Consider the following 20,743-nt stretch of genomic DNA (forward strand, 5'->3'; position numbering starts at 1 on the left):
AAGATTTAAACATCATCCAGCCAACTCTTTCAATTCTACTGCAGATATTCTCATGAAAAATCACCAAACACGAGGCAAGAAACCACAATTGTATTTAGAATATTTTATTAATGAGTAGAAAATGTATTAAAAAAGGAACTATACAGCAGGATTTAAGTCAAACTAGAGCTAATTTGATCCGTCACATGAATATCCAAGTTTATCTAACAGAATGCGTTCAGTTTATTACAGAGATACATATTCCCAACATCCACCTTTTCCCTACATGTTGTGTGTTGCCATAGCAATGTGATGTCCTCTCAGCAAACCCCGGGAATCACGGAGGGAGAGGAGGTTCATTCCAGCATGTGCAACTCACGCTCACAACCCCCCTCCAGCATACATCTCACAGATTAGTAACACCACAGGAGAAAGTGCCCAAGGGAGCACCGAAGACAAACGTGTCCATAAAACACAATAACATTATTCATAAAGAAGTGGTTTGTTTCTAATTCTGCAGTGTAGTGGGAATCCCAAAGTGCTCTGAGCGACGCCCTTCTTAGTATGTTGCTGTGGTACTGTGGTCTGTGGCCAATGGATGAGAAACTTTTGGAAATGGAGTGGAGAATGAGGAGCACGAGGAGCACGAAGAACTTGAGGAGCACGAGGAGCACGAGGAGCATGAAGAACATGAGGAGCATGAAGAACATGAGGAGCATGAGGAGCATGAGGAGCACGAGGAGCATGAGGAGCATGAAGAGCATGAGGAGCACGAAGAACATGAGGAGCACGAAGAACATGAGGAGCACGAAGAACTTGAGGAGCACGAGGAGCATGAGGAGCATGAAGAACATGAGGAGCATGAAGAACATGAGGAGCATGAGGAGCACGAGGAGCACGAGGAGCATGAGGTGCACGAGGAGCACGAGGAGCATGAAGAACATGAGGAGCATGAAGAACATGAGGAGCACGAGGAGCACGAGGAGCATGAGGAGCACGAGGAGCACGAGGAGCATGAAGAGCATGAGGAGCACGAAGAACATGAGGAGCACGAGGAGCATGAAGAGCATGAAGAGCATGAGGAGCATGAAGAACATGAGGAGCACGAAGAACATGAGGAGCACGAAGAACATGAGAAGCACGAGGAGCACGAGGAGCATAAGGAACATTGGCCTATGCTGGATAAATAAATAATGGAGGAGAATTCTAATGGCCAGCACCACCCCTCTCTTTCTCTCTCTCCCCCTCTCTCTTACTCCCTCTGTCTCTCTCTCTTGCTCTCTCCCTCTCTCTGCATCCATCTCTCCCCCTCTTTCTCTCTCGCCCCTTCTCTCCTCTCTCTCTCCCTCTCTCTCTGCCAAAAGCACAAGTTCTCCTTCTTCCTTCTCTTCAAAACAAATCTCAAGTCCTCTTACAGAAAATCAGGTAGACTGGCAGAAGCAAACGTGATCTGTCTCCACCTGTCTCCACCTCACTCGCTCCAACTCGTACCCCTGATGGGGAAGGTGATGCAACAACGCCTCCAACTCCAGGCTGAATGTCAGGGGCATTAGGCTAGCAGGCCAGATGCGCAAGCTGTTATTCTACGTATCATTTAGCTCATCTGTAATGTTCTTTGCTACGTTGGATTCTGATTTTATTTATTGTGTTCGTTGGGGTCTTGTTAATAACAGTTTCTCGGAGTGGCGGTCAGCTCTTTCCTGAACAGAGTGCTTACAGGACTTAGCAGGGCTACCATGTCTGTGGCAGTTAAGACTTCACAGTGCAGCCAATTAAAAAAAAACAGCCATTAAGAGAGCAGCTAATCAACGTGAGTGCAGTCAGTGAGCCTCACACTTTTCCCAATAGCACGGGAACAGGGTGACACTTGGCCTGAACCTGACAGCCCTGCCTAATTTACAGCAGGACAGCTACTGTTAAGAAGAGAACAAGCTGTCACAGTTTGGGTCCATGTCTGTTGAGCGTGGAAAATATTTAACGATTATTTATAGCCAAAGGAACAGCTTGGGCAGTGATGAACACTCTGAATTCATGACTGATTTTCAGTCTGTCACACGATGCAAAGAGTTAAAATCGTTAATCACGTACCCCTACAGTAATATGGAAACATAAAGACATTAAAGGTGCGTTAAGCAGAACTCTATGTTATTCAAAATAAAAGTCAATATTCGTGTAGGTAATGCCATGTATAAGCCATAAATACCACGGGGTTAGAAAAAATAAAACCCCAGTTTATAGGCACCCATTACTGGGTTTGTGTCCAGTCCTAATGGACCATGGCCAGGTGCAGGTGACCATTTGGCACAGGTGGGCTCATGGAAGCCTGTGGCAGTTCACTCATAAGTGAAACAAACCACTTGTGTGTTTCTCTCTTGGTTGAAAAACATATAGTGTTTAATTGGAACAAAAAGTGTACCGATGTACGTTGGTATAGGCTGAAATTCAACACTGCAGGCCACATGACATCAATTAAATACAAAAATAATGAATGCATTTAAAGCATACAGTCAAGCAGAGCTCATTAAACGTGCTTTGGGCAAATCTATTTGTTGAAGGTATTTTTATATTTGAGTGTAAAAGACCCTCCAATCCTTAATTTGCTTGTATAGATTTGACATTAAATTTTTTAGAAAACCTTCAAAATGCTCTCATTCAAACATTAAACATGCAGTTGTTTTCTGAGGTAAAGTTTAAGTAAACATAATGTATCCTTTACTGTTTAAATTTGAATGTTACTTTTATTTTGAATTGTATTGTTTTGAATTTGTACTATTTTAAATAAAATTTTGTTGTTTGGGTTGGACACACTTGAGCGGTTTAGAACGGTTTTTACAGGACTACTTGTAGATGTATATGGACCTGGTGATGTGTAAATGCCATGTGGCGCCATCTTTCTGCTCTTAGAAACTTGTGAATATATTTTAAAATATTCTATTATAACTCACATTTCATTTCAAAGGTGAGGATCAACCAGAAATATACATGTGAACTTTAAATATTACACTATTCAGGCGAGTTAAATTTTTCAAAAGTTTGAAGAGTTGAAGTAGTCTGACAATATGTAAGTGTGGCCTCTGATGTAAAACTGGTTCTATTATAAACCTCACAGATGGTTTGAAAAATATGATGTTTAAAATGTTAAAAGGTTACATTTTATACAAAATATATGGAGGTGTTAGTCAGTTTAATTAGTACATACTCAAAAAAAGAAAGAATATGCTCATTGCAATTATATATTGACCATTTCTGTATGAGACTGAATCAACACCCAAGCAGCAATCGGTCTGACCTTAGAGCATAAATACTTGAGACATCTGTCTCTCTGAAAACACTGCAACATGAGACATTACCTCGTACCTCGTCTCACAGCGTAGATAAATTAGTAACTAAGAGGAGACAGTGGGGTATAGATAGTCATTGTGAGTTATCAAGGTACAGAATCAAAAATGTTTAACCCACTTAATGACAACAGCATGATAGCATTCTTCAAACTGCTTATTACCCACAAATAATGTACCTCAGGAAATTATTAAAGAAACACTAGTTTCAAATACGGCACAGGAATCTGACTGAAATCAATAAACTGGATTTACAAAAATGGGAGAATAATACTGCTTTTTTTTCTAACAATCTTCACAAATATGTGCATACACATGGAACGATATCCAAAGGAAGAGTTGCCGGATTGTCTGGGATTCCTAGTGAGTAATGATGGCACCACATTGATAAAAGTGTGATGTTTTAATTAATGTTGACGTCCAGTACGCAGGTCAGTCTGTCAACCAAAGGTGTTTCTCCTTCGGAAATCTTTGGTTTTCAAAAATACCATCAATGTAACGATAGATGAATTCGTTAAACTTATTTCCAACTGTGGTGCATTTTGATTTGACAAGAGGCTGGGTGCCCTTAACTACATTAATTTGGTTCATCTGCAACGAAAAATAACATTTCTTAAATCAGGACGTCAAAGGTAAGTTACCACACTCGTGTCTCAGATGGCAGAGTAAACTGAAAGATGATCAAAATATTTTTCTGATTAAAAATAAAATAGGGTACAGGTTTTGCACTTTTCAACCATTTCAACTTAAGTCATTTTTACAAGGTCTTTCATCTTATATAAAAATAGACGTCTCTTGTTGTTTTGTGTGTTCTTGTTTTCTGTCTTCTTTCTCAGAAGGGTAAAATGACCCTCTCTAAGACGTGAGGTCTCTCATGTGACCATTAAAGGTAAATCGTTTCAGCACATCACTCGTTGTAAGCACACCGCCATTTTTTTTCTTTTACACCTTCCTGTACTGGACCACAAGTGTTACACAGAAGGAAAACATCTTACAGGTCAAAGGGTTCATCGTCGGCACTCGTAATTCCTCAAGGAGAGCTGTTCAAGAGTTCAAATAAGTTACTTAGCCCGGTGTTCCTATGTTCTGCTGCAGCATCTCTGGGGGGGAGTGGGCGTGGTTGTGGAGCGGGGGCGGAGTTAATGGAGAGCACGCCTCCTCCGCTTGCTGCTGGCACCGTGGTAATTAAAGGGCCTCATCTTCATCTCCACAAAAGGAATGGAGAACTCATGACCTTTCCACTTATGCCAGTTGATCCCCTAAATAAAGTGAAGGGAGAAAAACGTTTATGTTTTACACAATATTCACACAATACACAGTTCACTGTGCACAGTATTGGCTATATCGCTAAAAAGGTTTGCAACATGCTAATATTCCATGTGAAACGAGTATCTTGATCTCAAACACTATTGGTGAGTCTTTAAAAATTTTTTGGTTTTTTTGATGCATTGAAAATAAACAGATTTTTGTCAGCATGATTTCAGAAAATCTAGAAACACTTTCATGTGTTAACCAGTGTGTCTGAGTGACTGGAATGATTGACTGGTGTACCAGTGGTATACTGTCTTCAAAAGAAATGAACCCAGAAATCAAACAACAATCAGGGGCAAAGCAGCACACATGATCAGCACACGGGCACTGTGACCACTACACTCCCTCAGCTCACGGGCACTGTGACCACTACACTCCCTCAGCTCACGGGCACTGTGACTACTACACTCCCTCAGCTCACGGGCACTGTGACCACTACACTCCCTCAGCACACGGGCACTGTGACCACTACACTCCCTCAGCACACGGGCACTGTGACCACTACACTCCCTCAGCACACGGGCACTGTGACCACTACACTCCCTCAGCACACGGGCACTGTGACCACTACACTCCCTCAGCACACGGGCACTGTGACCACTACACTCCCTCAGCACACGGGCACTGTGACCACTACACTCCCTCAGCTCACGGGCACTGTGACCACTACACTCCCTCAGCACACGGGCACTGTGACCACTACACTCCCTCAGCTCACGGGCACTGTGACCACTACACTCCCTCAGCACACGTCACCGCCTCACAAAGACTTGTGTTTGGTTAACTCTCTGAGGTACAACCCTGAAGGTGTGAAGAACTAACAGGGTTTTAAATGCTGAGGGATTTCCTACCAGGCTACTGAACTCATAAAGCGTCTCTCATGAGCAGCAAGATGTGTTCATGATTAACCACAGTGCAGTTGTTTGGACTTATAAATGGTACTGGAAGCGTTACCAGAAAAAGACAACCATGATGTTTTCAATGTACTGTACTTCCCAAGCACAGACGATATTTATATCACTTATAAGTGTTATAAAATTTATATATACATATAGAGTAAAAGAGTAATGCACAATTCCTGTGGGGTTTGCACATTTTTGTCTTTTAAATAAACCTGCCTGGCCAAGTTTAGAGACGTTGATCAAGATAAAGTGACTTCCAGACAGGATGCTGGTCCATTTAAGGTTTGTGGTTCCTGTGATCTGATAATGGTTGTCATGGATTCTGCATTCTTTTCTCACTATTCTCAGAATCGTGCCATTTATGCTGATGGTGATGAAGACTGTGTTTCTTGAAATGAAAACACAAGTACATGAGAGTAATTACGAAAATATATTGCTCACCTAGTGTAATGAGCCGCTTTAAGTGTTTGTCTAAAACTGCATGTGAGGGGTTGGTGGGGACTCTGACTCAACCATGTGATCTGAGGACTGACCTGGCTGTGTTGGGACTCTGACTCAACCGTGTGATCTGGGGACTGACCTGGCTGTGTGGGGACTCTGACTCAACCGTGTGATCTGGGGACTGAGTTGGCTGTGTTGGGACTCTGACTCAACCATGTGATCTGAGGACTGAGCTGGCTGTGTGGGGACTCTGACTCAACCGTGTGATCTGAGGACTCACCTGGCTGTGTTGGGACTCTGACTCAACCATGTGATCTGAGGACTGAGCTGGCTGTGTTGGGACTCTGACTCAACCGTGTGATCTGGGGACTGAGCTGGCTGTGTTGGGACTCTGACTCAACCGTGTGATCTGAGGACTGACCTGGCTGTGTGGGGACTGATTCAACCGTGTGATCTGGGGACTCATCTGGCTGTATTGGGACTCTGATTCAACCGTGTTATCTGGGGACTCATCTGGCTGTGTTGGGACTCTCACTCAACCGTGTGATCTGGGGACTCACCTGGCTGTGTTGGGACTCTGACTCAACCGTGTGATCTGAGGACTGATCTGACTGTGTCGGGGACTCTGACTCAACCGTGTGATCTGGGGACCTACCTGGCACGTTTTCGGGACTCTGACTCAACCGTGTGATCGGGGGACTGACCTGGCTGTGTCGGGACTCCCCATATTTGCCGTTGAGGTTGGCTCTGTGGCAGTTCTTATACCACCAAGCTCCTTTGTAGGAGAGGGCGCAGTTAGTCACAGCGATGTCGTTGTCCCTGTCTTTGGTGGAGAAGGGGCGGCCCTGGTGGTAACTCAGAGAGTCACCTGGTAAAGAGAGAAAGCACATGGACCCAATTATACTCAGCCAACTGAGCAGATTTGAGTGGATTTGAGTGGATTTCTTCTCAATAGAGCATTCTGAAACAAAAAACAAAAATATGTTCGAACCTTTGACAAGGTTCTACTTTCTTTTTCAGGTCTAATCGACATCCACTCACCTGCAGTGCCGTTGTATTCTCCTATTCTCAGTTTGTAGAAGCTTTTGGCATCTCCAATGGAGAACCTGTCGTAGGTGGCGTAGACGGCCTCTTGGCCATCTTTCATGTCAATCCGGAGTTCATAGCGGCCTTGAGCTGTGATCTTTTGGATATTGTCCAAACCTGCATGAACAGACAGGACCACACACTGTCATGGACCCATCCAGGACCTCTCGATACCTTCCAGAACATAGTTTTGGAACGTAGCCTTGGGCAACCACCACATCAACTTCTCATTCTTACCCAGTGCTCAGCAAAACAGGGCCCAGTTGAACTGTGGATGCCAGCTATACTTGGGCTCTGAACTGGGACACCAGTGGGTTCAGACACTATGCAATCTTTCGTCTGAGGAGAGGACCCCTGCTTTCTGGCCAGAAGCACAGAGGAAAGGCTCAATCTCTCCATATATGGAGCACAGAGATAAGAGTCTGTAGTTGACTGTCAGCGGACTGCGTTGGATCAGGCAGTTCCTAACACTCTCTCTCTACAGTTCACGTGGCAGGAGATAAGAAACGGAAGCATGAAACACGCTGCCTGTTCACCAGAGATAACCAATTATCTCCAACGTGAAGTGAGATGTTGCATGGAGTCATTGCAGATGCCCAGAAATAAGACAGAAAGCAGAAATGATTCTACAGGGGCAGCAGTCTCCATCAAACTCTGGACTGATGTTCACGGTCACCAGCACAGTCTCCATCAAGCTCTGGACTGCATCTCCATCAAGCGTAACCCTCTGGACCTAACGTCAGGATCACCCAAACACCATGTTCACAGGTTCAACACAGCAGTCTTTTCTGAGTGGGAGGAAAAGTCCCATATCACCTCAGCAGAGAATCACAGTGCAACTGTCCCTTCCCCCCTGCATCCCCTGGTGTATTATACTGTACAAAAACACTAGTCAACATGGAATTTATTTGATTATTAAGGGAGAGATGATTCATTCAGCGTTCCTTTGTTCTCGTTATACACCATGTGCTGTGTTACTCCGCACTGTTTCACTACTGCCACGCACTTGCACCTTCACGGTACTCAAGGAGAAAACGAAAAGTGCAATTATAGCTTCCTTTCACAAACCCTGCTTTCCCTCCTGCTGCACCGGCGGCTTAGAACCACACGTCTGAAAAGCAGGCGGCGTGATAGTCATACCGATCGTGGGTGTTTGGAGGAGAAACTGAAGATGGCAGCTTTTACGTCTGTATTAGAAAGCTGTTAATCGACAGACATCTGTTTACTTCCAGCTCAGTCTGTGGCATGATGCCTTTGTCTCCAAGCAACAAAGTTCACACGTCTCGAATGACCCTCAGAAACTACATGTACACCAACCACTGTGAACTCAGTAAGGGCCTGTGTGGAGCTGTAGGAACTACATTTCCCATCTACTGCAACGTTGCCCTCCAGTGTCTTTCTGATGGCGAGTCTCATGGTGAGTGGCAGTCAGCTCAGAGCGCTCCTCATCGCAGCGGGCCGTCACCGCCAACCGGGCCTTGTTTGGCTGAGTAAGGCCAGAGGGAGGCAGGGACGTGGCAGTCACACGTTAACCGCGTGAGATGAAGGACAGGTGAATATAGGGTTCTTTCATTGCCTCCCAGTGGCTTTCGATGCGTCTGACACCTTAATGGAACCATGCCAGACGGTTTGTGCGCCGTGATGAATGGCCAGTGTTTCTGCTCGCTGGAGAGCAAGAAATATTGCAGCTAAAATGGGGGGGGGGGGGGGGGTCCACAGGCTGAAGCACTTTGACATTCAGTAAGTTCTCAGAACCATGAACTGGACTGAAAGTGAAACAAGGGGGCGTGAGACGCTGGAGATGCTTTGGCGCGTTATAGTGAGCAGGACATGGTACCAGTGAGCGTCTGGATGAAGGATTTATTCATTCCACCTAAGAGAGATACATGTGGTATCCACAGTGGGGCAGTGACAACACCGATCTGCAATGTGACTGATCCGAAGGAACCTGGTTACAACAATATTGAAAGAATTTTGTAATATCAGAGCACAGAAATCATCATTCTACTCATCATTCAACATCTTTTAAATGTTTTTAGACTAAAAATAACTATGCACACCATCCAGGATTAAATGTTTACAGGGGGATTATTCATAATGTTTTCTATTTATCTTACAGTGAAACTATGCACTAAATCTGGGCTCTAAAAAAAACCTTTTCCCATGAGTTTTAATGAATATAATTATCGTTTTATAATGAGATTTGCAAAGAATATTCATGCAGCAGAAAAAATGCCAAAGGCTCAATTGTTCTCTGTCAAATTGGATTTTTGATGAAGACAATTACTGATTTAAATTGAATCTGAAAGCTGAAAGTCATCATTACAGATTATGAAGTCAACGTGGCATGAAAGTGCAGCCACACAATCATGTGAGCACAAACAGATAAGCAGAGAAAATGAGCAAACCCTGCCATTTCTCTAGACAGGAAGTTCCTCTGAGAACTGGGTGTGCTTTCACATCCAGCATCTCAGTCTTGTTCCTGGAAAGTTTGCGACCTGAATTTGCTTTTACATGCTTATTCAAAGCGTCTGGCCCAAAAAAAGTCTTGTTACTTTCTAAAAGCCTGTAGCAGGATTCTGGGTAATGTGACATTGAAGTGTGTGAAGCTTTTGCCCACAGAAAACATGACAGCGAATTAGAGGAATCGGAGATGTGAGGGTTGAATTTCCTCAAATACTGTTACCCAGTGCCAACTCATTTTCACAATACATGAGTCCGTATGGAAAATTGCTTAGCTCACCATGTGAAGTCAAGGACACAGCCACCATGATGCTGGCCACAGTGACAACGCTGGCCACTGTGACAGTGTGAGGTTTTTAGCTTTTCTCACCTAGCCAGAATTCATCCTCCAAATTCCCGAAGCCAGTCCGATAGTCGCTCCACTTCCTGGAGAAATCTGTCAGGCCATTCTGCCGACGCTGGAACACCTGAAACAGAGGCAGCCCATCAGACCGATATTGCAGGGCCACGCTGTATGAGGTGCCCCTGCAACCACCGAACACCAGCTCCCAGTGGTGGAACACAACAGTGATCTTTACTGAAATCCATTAAATGTCGTAATGAGTTCTGCTCAGATTGGACACTTTCCAAGAGAAGACCAGGATGATACACTAGGATGCTCTAACCTTACGCTTAACTCTCATTATATTTCACCCGGTTTCAGAGCTCTAAAAAGCACTCTGTCCTGTGGGGGGGGGGGGGGGGGGGGACTTTTATATAGCCCAGCTTTTGAGAAGACAGAACAGCAGATACGAAATTAACATAAAAGTCCCAGCACCATGGGTAGTTGGTCTGTGGCTCTTATCTTGTCTGCATGGCACACCACGACACTCACAATCCATCCGCCGCCGTCGGTCAGCATGTCACAGTACACCTGCATGGCCTGGGTGGAGTCACGGTTGATGTAGATGGTGTAGACGCTGCTGAGAAGCTCTCCGTTGAGCAGGTGCTGGGCGCAGTTCTGCGGCATGGCAAACAGACGCTGCCCTGGAACACAGACACCACGAGGGCCAGGAAGGAAGTAGGATCAAAGTAGGAGCAAGCCCACAGATTCAACTACAGCACACTGATTCAACTACAGCACCGATTCAACTACAGCACACTGATTCAACTACAGCACCGATTCAACTACAGCACACTGATTCAACTACAGCACTGATTCAAATACAGCACACTGATTCAAATACAGCACACTGATTCAACTACAGCACCGAATCAACTACAGCACCGATTCAATTACAGCACAGAATCAACTACAGCACCGATTCAATTACAGCACACTGATTCAACTACAGCACCGATTCAACTACAGCACACTGATTCAACTACAGCACACTGATTCAACTACAGCACCGATTCAACTACAGCACCGATTCAACTACAGCACCAATTCAACTACAGCACCAATTCAACTACAGCTCCAATTCAACTACAGCACACTGATTCAACTACAGCACACTGATTCAACTACAGCACTGATTCAAATACAGCACACTGATTCAACTACAGCACACTGATTCAACTACAGCACACTGATTCAACTACAGCACACTGATTCAACTACAGCACAGATTTAACTACAGCACACTGATTCAACTACAGCACTGATTCAAATACAGCACACTGATTCAACTACAGCACAGATTCAACTACAACACACAGATTCAACTACAGCACTGATTCAAATACAGCACACTGATTCAACTACAGCACCGATTCAACTACAGCACCGATTCAACTACAGTACACTGATTCAACTACAGCACAGATTCAACTACAGCACACTGATTCAACTACAGCACTGATTCAACTACAGCACACTGATTCAACTACAGCACTGATTCAAATACAGCACACTGATTCAAATACAGCACCGATTCAACTACAGCACACTGATTCAACTATAGCACCAATTCAACTACAGCACTGATTCAACTACAGCACTGACTCAATCACAGCCCACAGATTCAACTACAGCACAGTTTTAACTACAGCACACCAATTCAACTACAGCACAGATTTAACTACAGCACGCAGATTTAACTGCATGTTGATTTAACCCAAACACAAGAAACTCTGGAAAACTAAGAGCTGTTGTGACTCAGAATAAAGACTGGGTGTCACACTGAGAGAAACAAGAACCCAAAACAAAATGTTGAAAACACCCCCATGAATGAAATGAAAGGGCTTCCCACAACATGGAGCCATCACCCCCAGCTTCACTAAAGGCCCTGAAATTACCACATTAACACCAACACTACAGCGCCCTCTTGTGGTTCATCACCCTCCCCTCACAAGCCCTACACATCTTCCTCTTCACGGTGCTGTGGGGCAGGCGAGTGTGACGTACGGGTGGTGAAGGAGGTGGAGACCATGGCGCTGGTCTCCAGCCCTCTGGCCGCCTGCAGGCGCACTGTGTAGGCGGTGGTCTCGGCTAGGCCCTCCAGACGGATCCAGGTGTCCTCAGCATCCAGGATGAGCTCCTGCAAGCAGAGAAGATCCTCAGAGTCAAAACTCAGAGTCAAACACTCTCAGTGTCAAACACTCACAGACAGCACTGTCAAACACTCACAGAGTCAAACACTGACAGAGTCAAACAGTCCACTGAGAGGGTACATGTGTGTGTGTGGATGTGTGTGCTATCGTGCAGTAGCGTGTGTGGATGCGTGTGCTATTGTGCAGTAGCGTGTGTGGATGCGTGTGCTATCGTACAGTAGCGTGTGTGGATGCGTGTGCTATCGTGCAGTAGCGTGTGTGGATGCATGTGCTATTGTGCAGTAGCGTGTGTGGATACATGTGCTATTGTGCAGTAGCGTGTGTGGATGTGTGTGCTATCGTGCAGTAGCGTGTGTGGATGTGTGTGCTATCGTGCAGTAGCGTGTGTGGATGCGTGTGCTATTGTGCAGTAGCGTGTGTGGATACGTGTGCTATTGTGCAGTAGCGTGTGTGCTGGCATGCGCTAGTAGCATCTTTTGTGCAATTCTGTGGAGCTCCTGTGTTTTTCACCCGCGTGTGAGCGGCAACTCTGGTGGATTCCATGGGGGAGGAAGTGGCTTATCGGACTCAACCACTGCTGTGAAAAGGAGGCGTTTCTATTTTTGCCGCACAAGCCTGACAGCTCCGCTAGCCTCTTTTGTTTTTGACAAACCCACTTTTATCACGCCCATCTGCAAGCGTGCGCACTGACACCTTCTACCGCTACTGTTCAGCAGTAACCCGCGTCTTCCCCGTTAGGTTTGCAGTGTTATAAAATCACTACAATGGATATGATTCTTCATCAGCTTCTCATACAGACAGTGTCATGCGTTACCCGACCTTGCAAATGAAATATTTACCTTCTTTAGGGAAAAAGCGTACAAGCGGTACCGACCAATCAGATGTTATTTAGTCTGGAATGCAGCACTGCAGTTTGAAAGACTTATTTCCTGCCAAAAATCTTGTGAGTGCCATGACTGCTCACTGCTTAGCTCACCAGTCCTGTTAGATGAATCTACACACACTGTTAGATGATCTACACACACCACCTACTTGGTCAGAAACAACCCCAATGCATCTATCATTCCTGACCATGAAGTTAGGTGAGGGTTTATAGAGCCGTTTAAGTATTTAGCTGTAAGTATTTAGGTGTATGGGTGTTTTATAGCTGTATAATTACAGCCTGGAGCTCACCTGTTGCCAGTCTGTTGCTAACCTTTAACCCATTGAAGATTCTCGGACTACAGAGAGGGGTTTGTGCTATCAACTGGTTTTGAGATACTAACATTAGCTGCGTTCTCGGTGGGGGAGGGCTGGAGTACTCACTCTCCCCTGTCAATCACAGAGACATTGGCCAATAACGGGACTCTGTCAGCAGATCCATCAGAAGAAGGCTATACTATTGAAAAGTGTTATCCTCTGTTCAGCTGTTGTTGGAAAGAAAGAATGAGTTGATGGGTGGGAATTGGCTGCAACTAAAATTGGCAGAAAAAGTGGGTGTAAAAAAATGAGCCAAACACAGTGACTGTGTGCTCAGAAACTGCGGATGACAAGTTTGGAGGATGGTGAATGTACCTGCTGGCCAAGGGCGTCTTTACACCAACATGCTGCTTCTCATAAACGTGGTATTTCACGTCGGGTTTGAAGTGGGTAGTGACTAAAAGTGTTATTTCCTGAACAGTATTTTAACATGACATTTACAACATCTCAGCTTCTGTGCTGAAGGTGGAGTCAGAAACTTCCTCTGAGATGACAGAATGAGGCGGGGTTAGGAACGTAACTATGGTTTTTGTGTTGTAACCATGGTTTTTGTGCTGTTCTTCTGACAGGGTTCCTTCTACTGTGCATCAGTGACACCACCTGGCTGGTTCAGAGTTGTGGCAACAGGTCATTTATGATTCCTCTCACACTGAAGTGAGGTGGAGAACACACACGTGAGAGACAGAGAGAGAGAGAGAGAGAGAGAGAGAGAGAGGACAGAGAGAGTGAGGGAGAGAGAGGACAGAGAGTGTGAGGGAGAGAGAGAATGTGTGATAGGAGAGAGAGAGGACAGAAAGAGTGAGGGAGAGAGAGAATGTGTGATAGGAGAGAGAGGACAGAGAGAGTGAGGGAGAGAGAGAATGTGTGATGGGAGAGAGAGAGAGGACAGAGAGTGTGAGGGAGAGAGAGAGTGAGAGATAGAGAAACAGAGGGAACTAGACTAATTAAAATGATTGGGATGATAAAGAAGGCTTTAATCTAATCTTCTAAAGTCTTTACCCAGGCATTAAGTGCAAGATGGTCCAAACAGATTACAGGACTCCAGGTACACGGAATGCGATCATAATTAGCAGAAACCGATATGTGTCAAAACTGTAATGGGAAAGTGTAACCTGGGGAGTCATTAGTCGGCCTCCTACAACTGGAATAGCCTTGTTGATTCAGTTTATTAATATTACTAAACAACATAAAAAATAACATCATTAACATTATTAATACTTGCTATCTGTAAATTAAAAGTGATGTAAGTGGTGTCCTGAGTGAGACAGGAAACGTGCAAGTAAAAAGGAAGTGATGCGTAGGGGAATTAAATGGATGTGACGCACACAGGGGTTTAAAAACCCCACAGTGCAAGCAGAAAGGACGAGGGGTAAATATGAGGTATGAGGGCACATGAGGGTACATATGTGAGGTATGAGGCACATGAGGGTACGTATGTGAGGTATGAGGCACATGAGGGTACGTATGTGAGGTATGAGGCACATGAGGGTACATATGTGAGGTATGAAGGTACAGGATGGTACGTATGTGAGGTATGAAGGCACATGAGGGTATATATGTGAGGTATGAGGCACATGAGGGTACGTATGTGAGGGATGAGGCACATGAGGGTACGTATGTGAGGTATGAGGCACATGAGGGTACATATGTGAGGTATGAGGCACATGAGGGTACGTATGTGAGGTGTGAGACACATGAGGGTACGTATGTGAGGTATGAGGCACATAAGGGTACGTATGTGAGTTATGAGGCACATGAGGGTACATATGTGAGGTATGAGGCACATGAGGGTACATATGTGAGGTATGAGGCACATGAGGGTACATATGTGAGGTATGAGGGCACATGAGGGTACATATGTGAGGTATGAGGGCACATGAGGGTACATATGTGAGGTATGAGGCACATGAGTGTACGTGTGAGGTATGAGGCACATGAGGGTACGTATGTGAGGTATGAGGCACATGAGGGTACGTACGTGAGGTATGAGGCACATGAGGGTACGTATGTGAGGTATGAGGCACATGAGGGTACGTATGTGAGGTATGAAGGTACAGGAGGGTACGTATGTGAGGGATGAGGCACATGAGGGTACATATGTGAGGTATGAGGCACATGAGTGTACGTATGTGAGGTATGAGGCACATGAGGGTACGTATGTGAGGTATGAGGCACATGAGGGTACGTACGTGAGGTATGAGGCACATGAAGGTACATATGTGAGGTATGAGGCACATGAGGGTACATATGTGAGGTATGAGGGCAAATGAAACTGAAGAGTTTATCCACAGTGTCGGTGGGCTGGGAGGGAGCATGGACACTGGGTAGAGTGATGGAGACTGAGGGGTGGAGGCTGAGTGGAGTGGTGGAGGCTGAGTGGTGGATGCTGGGCTTAGTGGGGAATGCTGGGTGTAGTGGCGGATGCCAGTGCTGTAGAGGGGAGCTATTGCGCCAGGCTGTAGTATTAGGTGGAGTGGTGGAGACTGAGGGGTGGATGCTGGGTGTAGTGGTGGAGGGTGAGTGGTGGATGTTGGGTGTAGTGGTGGAGGGTGAGTGGTGGATGCTGGGTGTAGTGGTGGAGGGTGAGTGGTGGATGTTGGGTGTAGTGGTGGAGGGTGAGTGGTGGATGTTGGGTGTAGTGGTGGAGGGTGAGTGGTGGATGTTGGGTGTAGTGGTGGAGGGTGAGTGGTGGATGTTGGGTGTAGTGGTGGAGGGTGAGTGGTGGATGCTGGGTGTAGTGGTGGAGGGTGAGTGGTGGATGTTGGGTGTAGTGGTGGAGGGTGAGTGGTGGATGCTGGGTGTAGTGGTGGAGGGTGAGTGGTGGATGTTGGGTGTAGTGGTGGAGGGTGAGTGGTGGATGTTGGGTGTAGTGGTGGAGGGTGAGTGGTGGATGTTGGGTGTAGTGGTGGAGGGTGAGTGGTGGATGTTGGGTGTAGTGGTGGAGGGTGAGTGGTGGATGTTGGGTGTAGTGGTGGAGACTGAGGGGTGGATGTTGGGTGTAGTGGTGGAGGGTGAGTGGTGGATGCTGGGTGTAGTGGTGGAGGGTGAGTGGTGGATGCTGGGTGTAGTGGTGGAGGGTGAGTGGTGGATGTTGGGTGTAGTGGTGTAGGGTGAGTGGTGGATGTTGGGTGTAGTGGTGGAGGGTGAGTGGTGGATGTTGGGTGTAGTGGTGGAGGGTGAGTGGTGGATGTTGGGTGTAGTGGTGGAGGGTGAGTGGTGGATGTTGGGTGTAGTGGTGGAGGGTGAGTGGTGGATGTTGGGTGTAGTGGTGGAGGGTGAGTGGTGGATGTTGGGTGTAGTGGTGGAGGGTGAGTGGTGGATGCTGGGTGTAGTGGTGGAGGGTGAGTGGTGGATGCTGGGTGTAGTGGTGGAGGGTGAGTGGTGGATGTTGGGTGTAGTGGTGTAGGGTGAGTGGTGGATGTTGGGTGTAGTGGTGGAGGGTGAGGGGTGGATGCTGGGTGTAGTGGTGGAGGGTGAGTGGTGGATGTTGGGTGTAGTGGTGTAGGGTGAGTGGTGGATGTTGGGTGTAGTGGAAGATGCCGGTGCTATAGAGGGGAACTATTGCACCAGGCTGTAGTGCTGAGTGGCGTCTGCGGTCACATACCTTACGGCTGCTGTCGGCTGACCTGTAGGTCAACATGTAGTTATCGATGTCCGCGATGGGCGGCTGCCATGAAATGAGGGCACTGCGGTGGTTGACCTCACTGGCCGTCAGGTTCTGGGGTGCATCCATGGCTGTGGGTTGAAGGTCAGAGGTCAGAGAAAGGAGATTTGACCTTGTTTCCTTCAATATTGAGTTGTTTTAACTGTCCTGATTATCTGATCTGCAGTCGCCCATGTCCTGACCTTCTCCATAGCTTCTCTCCCTCAGAGGCTGTGTGTGCGCTTGTGTGTGCCCCCCCGTGTGTGTGTGTGTGTGTGTGTGTGTGTGTGTGTATGACAGGCTTGAGCAGCATTCCTTCTGACAGAATGCAAATAAGGTGCAAACACAGGTGTGTGTGTGTGTGTGTGTGTGTGTGTGTGTGTGTGTGTGGGTGTGTGTTAGTGACACAGTGACAGATCCACTCCAGTTAGAAGACAGTTAGATGGTATGTGCTCCCACTTCTTCCTGCCTCTCTGTGCTGGATGTTATTACATTAGCATGCCTCTCTGACTGCACTGCAATCACACACACACACACACACACACACACACACACACACACACACACACACACACACACACATAGACACACACACACACACTTCTCTTTTCAACTGCCCACCACCACACACATACAAAATTTGCATTCTGCCAAGAAGTCATCTAACCAACAAACCCCTCTTGCCAAAACACCACCTCGTTATTGTGTTCTAGCCCGCAGAACACAGCGTTTCCTCTTCACAACAGCCAAAAACCAATTAGCATCTTCCAGCACATACAGGAACATCAACAGACAAGCTACGCGTATGATCAGAGCACGCCAGGAGCCCAGTCCCGCTCACGGACGGATGCCAACAGAACCTGACGAGAACTTCATCACCATGGCCCTGGGAACACGCTCCGTGTTCCGGCCGTGGTCCCCGTGCACAGCTGCTGGGGCCCGGAGGCTAACGGCTTCGCCCCACCGTGCTCTCATCGGCCCGCGCGGGACCCGAGATGATGGCGCATGCACTTACCTGAGAGAGATTCATATTCATACCCACGGCCTGATCTCCATAACTATTAAAGCCGTGCAGTAATCCAAAACACAGACTGGCGACAGTCTTCCGCAGGGAGGCATAAAATCTGTCTTGTGTTTTCATCTCAATTATCTGCTAAGCTCTTGTAAGCTCCACCATAAATGCCAAAATGGCATATTTTTGACACCTCGACAACCCCAGAAGGGGAGTCCATATATTACAAAACAGCCGTAGGTTGTTTATCCTCCATTTTTTTCCTGATGCATTTCAGGCGATGAAGCGTAACTGGGTTTTATCAGAGCACGCCAGCATCTAAATCCACCGTGCTATTAGGGCAAAACTGTCTCCAAATGAACCTGTCACTAAATTAGGCGCAAACCTAAAATCCGTTTGAAGTGAAACGAACCCGACCGACCCTGTCAGGCGACAGGGGGGCAGAGGCAATGCCCTGTGACACTTTTACACACGTTTTAATTTCCTCTAAACAGCGCGGCCTAATGAAGGCGTGTGGAAAGGCGGTGTGGGACACTTCAAACTCTAACGCCTCAGAAAGTGTGAGCCTAACATCCCACCATTTCTGGGTTTCATTTTGACAAAACAAAAAAAAAAAAGAAGAAGGCTCGGAAGAAGCCGGTGGAGCATCCGGACCCCCGGGAGGAAGAGGACGATGAGGGGAAGGAGGAAGAGGAGCTCTTGTTGCTCCCATCAGGGGGTGGAAGGGCATGTGGAGATGTTGCTGCTGACGGCGGAGAGCCGTCCTTCTCTCCCGCACGTCCGCTGCGGCTCACTTACGCGTGAGGAAGCCGGTGACGACGGTGCCGCTGGTGAGGGGCCCCTTGGTGGCGTACAGGCTGACGGAGTAGGCCGTGCTGGGCAGCAGGCGGCTGAGCTGGTGGTCCTGCTTGGTCCCCTCCACCAGGAAGGTATCGGCCGACACTACGGAGGACGGAGACGTCAGCGTTAACGTTGAGAGGGCCACACAGGAATGTCACGGTAAGGCCAAAGGCAGGCGTGTAGAGTTAGCGCCACGCTAATGGAATCGTGACAATTGTGTCTAACAGGTTTCTCTGTTTCTTAGAGCTGTTAAGCCAAACTGTTAACATTACGCCAAACATTAAGGGCTTAGTGACAAAAACCATGTGCTAAATTAACTGCAGCGATATTATATTTACAACTACAGGGAATGCTCTACAAAAACATCGTTTAACCCTGGAATCTCACCTTCTAATGTAAGTTAAAATAGACAATACATTTGTTTTGACTCCCGAGTCCATATTTACCTGCACATTCCTGCTTTAAAATGTGGCAGCACAATTGTCCATGAACAGACAGACAGAGAAGAAGCCGTGGGGTGAAGAACCCCAGAGTCAATACAAAACAACACCTCTTAATGAGCCGCTCGGCACTGAGTCAATACTGCGAGCGCTGCACAGCAGATATCATCTGTGCTGCAATAGAACCGGTCCTGCCCTTTCTCTCTCTCTCTCCCTCCCTCAATCCCTCCCTCTCTCTTTTCTCTCCCTCCCCCTCTCCTCTCTCTCTCTGTGAACCTGACTGCATTCCTCTCCGTACCCTGGTTGCGAGTGATGGTGAGGACGTAGTTATCCACACTGGAGAGGGGTGAGACCCATCGCAGCAGGGCCCCCTGTGGGGTGACGTTCAGCGCTGTCAGCTCCGCGGGCATGTCCATGGCTGAGGAACAACCGGAGAACGGGAGGTTACAAAGGAAGAGAGAAATCAAACCACCACCAGCCCCAGCGCACACAAGCTCCACACTTCTACACTGCAGGATTTTACTTGGACTGCAGGATTTTTGCACGGGTTTAAAAATAGCAAATCTCAGCAGGTTGAAACTAATTTGTTTTGATGATCTGTCTGGAGAAGATCACAATTTCCTTAATTAACAGAGATGGGAGGGGAAATTATACAGTCAAATGTGCACGCTTGCGTCTGGCCAGGCTGGCGCTGTGTGAGATGATAATGAGTCGAGTGTTTCATCACCAACGCGGTCTCAGGATTATGAGTTTCTTCCTCGCACCGGAGAACAAATTTCACCTTTTAAAATGAGCAGGGCAGTTCCGTTCATTTGCCGACTGTGTAATCGTCTCAGGAGCAATAAGATGCATTATAGTGTCAGAATGGCACCTGGTCCAGTCAGAGAGCTCGTCTTCACATTTGATAAGCAATCTGAAGATCTGACCTGTCCACTACACAACAGGTCAGGGCTTCCCTTGACGGGGCTGTACGATCAGGGACACCACTCCATTTCTTTCTGCTCTTAGTTCTTTTCATCATGAAAAACATGAAAAAAGCAAAAGTCATTGGGTTGACTCCACCCCCTATAGGCTTTTCATACTCTGGCCCCGCCCACTATGGGCTCTTCCTAGGCTGACTCCGCCCACGATGGACTCCGCACGTACCCTCTAGATGCTCAGGTGCTCACCTTTGACCTTTTAATTCTGCTGCACATCTGGCCCGTTTGCAAATGCCTGAACGCTTTAATCCGTCATCGGCGTGAGTAGAGCGCGAACAAAACACTCCATGTTCAGCAGGTTCAAATATAGAGGAACAGTGACTTGAAAGAACACTGTCTAACGTATTAAAATAATCAGACGTCAGGCACACTGAGCTGTAAGAGTGCGTCTCTCTCCCTGTGTGCTCTCTGCTACCTCAGCATGATAATTAGAGCTTTTCCTCAGTTCAGTCCTCAAACTCTTTATCAAAAGCTTTAATGGGGATGTAAAAAATCTTTGGGCCAGCCAAGAAGTGATTTAAATATTCCAATAAC

The 20,743-nt window shown here is 46.8% G+C and overlaps 1 protein-coding gene across 4 annotated transcripts in view; it reads right to left on the reverse strand.

Annotated features, from left to right (window-relative positions):
* Positions 1–4,438: 4,438 nt before the first annotated feature.
* The window catches only part of tnr (tenascin R (restrictin, janusin)), a 113,801-nt gene continuing 97,496 nt past the window's right edge, over positions 4,439–20,743 (reverse strand). For all 4 annotated transcript variants that reach the window (XM_076972716.1, XM_076972717.1, XM_076972714.1 and 1 more), the window contains 9 exons: positions 19,528–19,647; positions 18,748–18,891; positions 16,899–17,029; positions 11,910–12,042; positions 10,395–10,546; positions 9,891–9,987; positions 7,013–7,174; positions 6,676–6,839; positions 4,439–4,576 (listed from right to left, as the gene is read on the reverse strand). In XM_076972716.1, coding sequence (XP_076828831.1) covers positions 4,457–4,576; positions 6,676–6,839; positions 7,013–7,174; positions 9,891–9,987; positions 10,395–10,546; positions 11,910–12,042; positions 16,899–17,029; positions 18,748–18,891; positions 19,528–19,647 — 1,223 coding nt within the window. In that variant the 3' untranslated portion in view covers positions 4,439–4,456. The remainder of the gene's footprint in view (positions 4,577–6,675; positions 6,840–7,012; positions 7,175–9,890; positions 9,988–10,394; positions 10,547–11,909; positions 12,043–16,898; positions 17,030–18,747; positions 18,892–19,527; positions 19,648–20,743) is intronic.

Source organism: Brachyhypopomus gauderio, chromosome 14 (assembly GCF_052324685.1).
Source record: "Brachyhypopomus gauderio isolate BG-103 chromosome 14, BGAUD_0.2, whole genome shotgun sequence".
Taxonomy (NCBI): domain Eukaryota; kingdom Metazoa; phylum Chordata; class Actinopteri; order Gymnotiformes; family Hypopomidae; genus Brachyhypopomus; species Brachyhypopomus gauderio.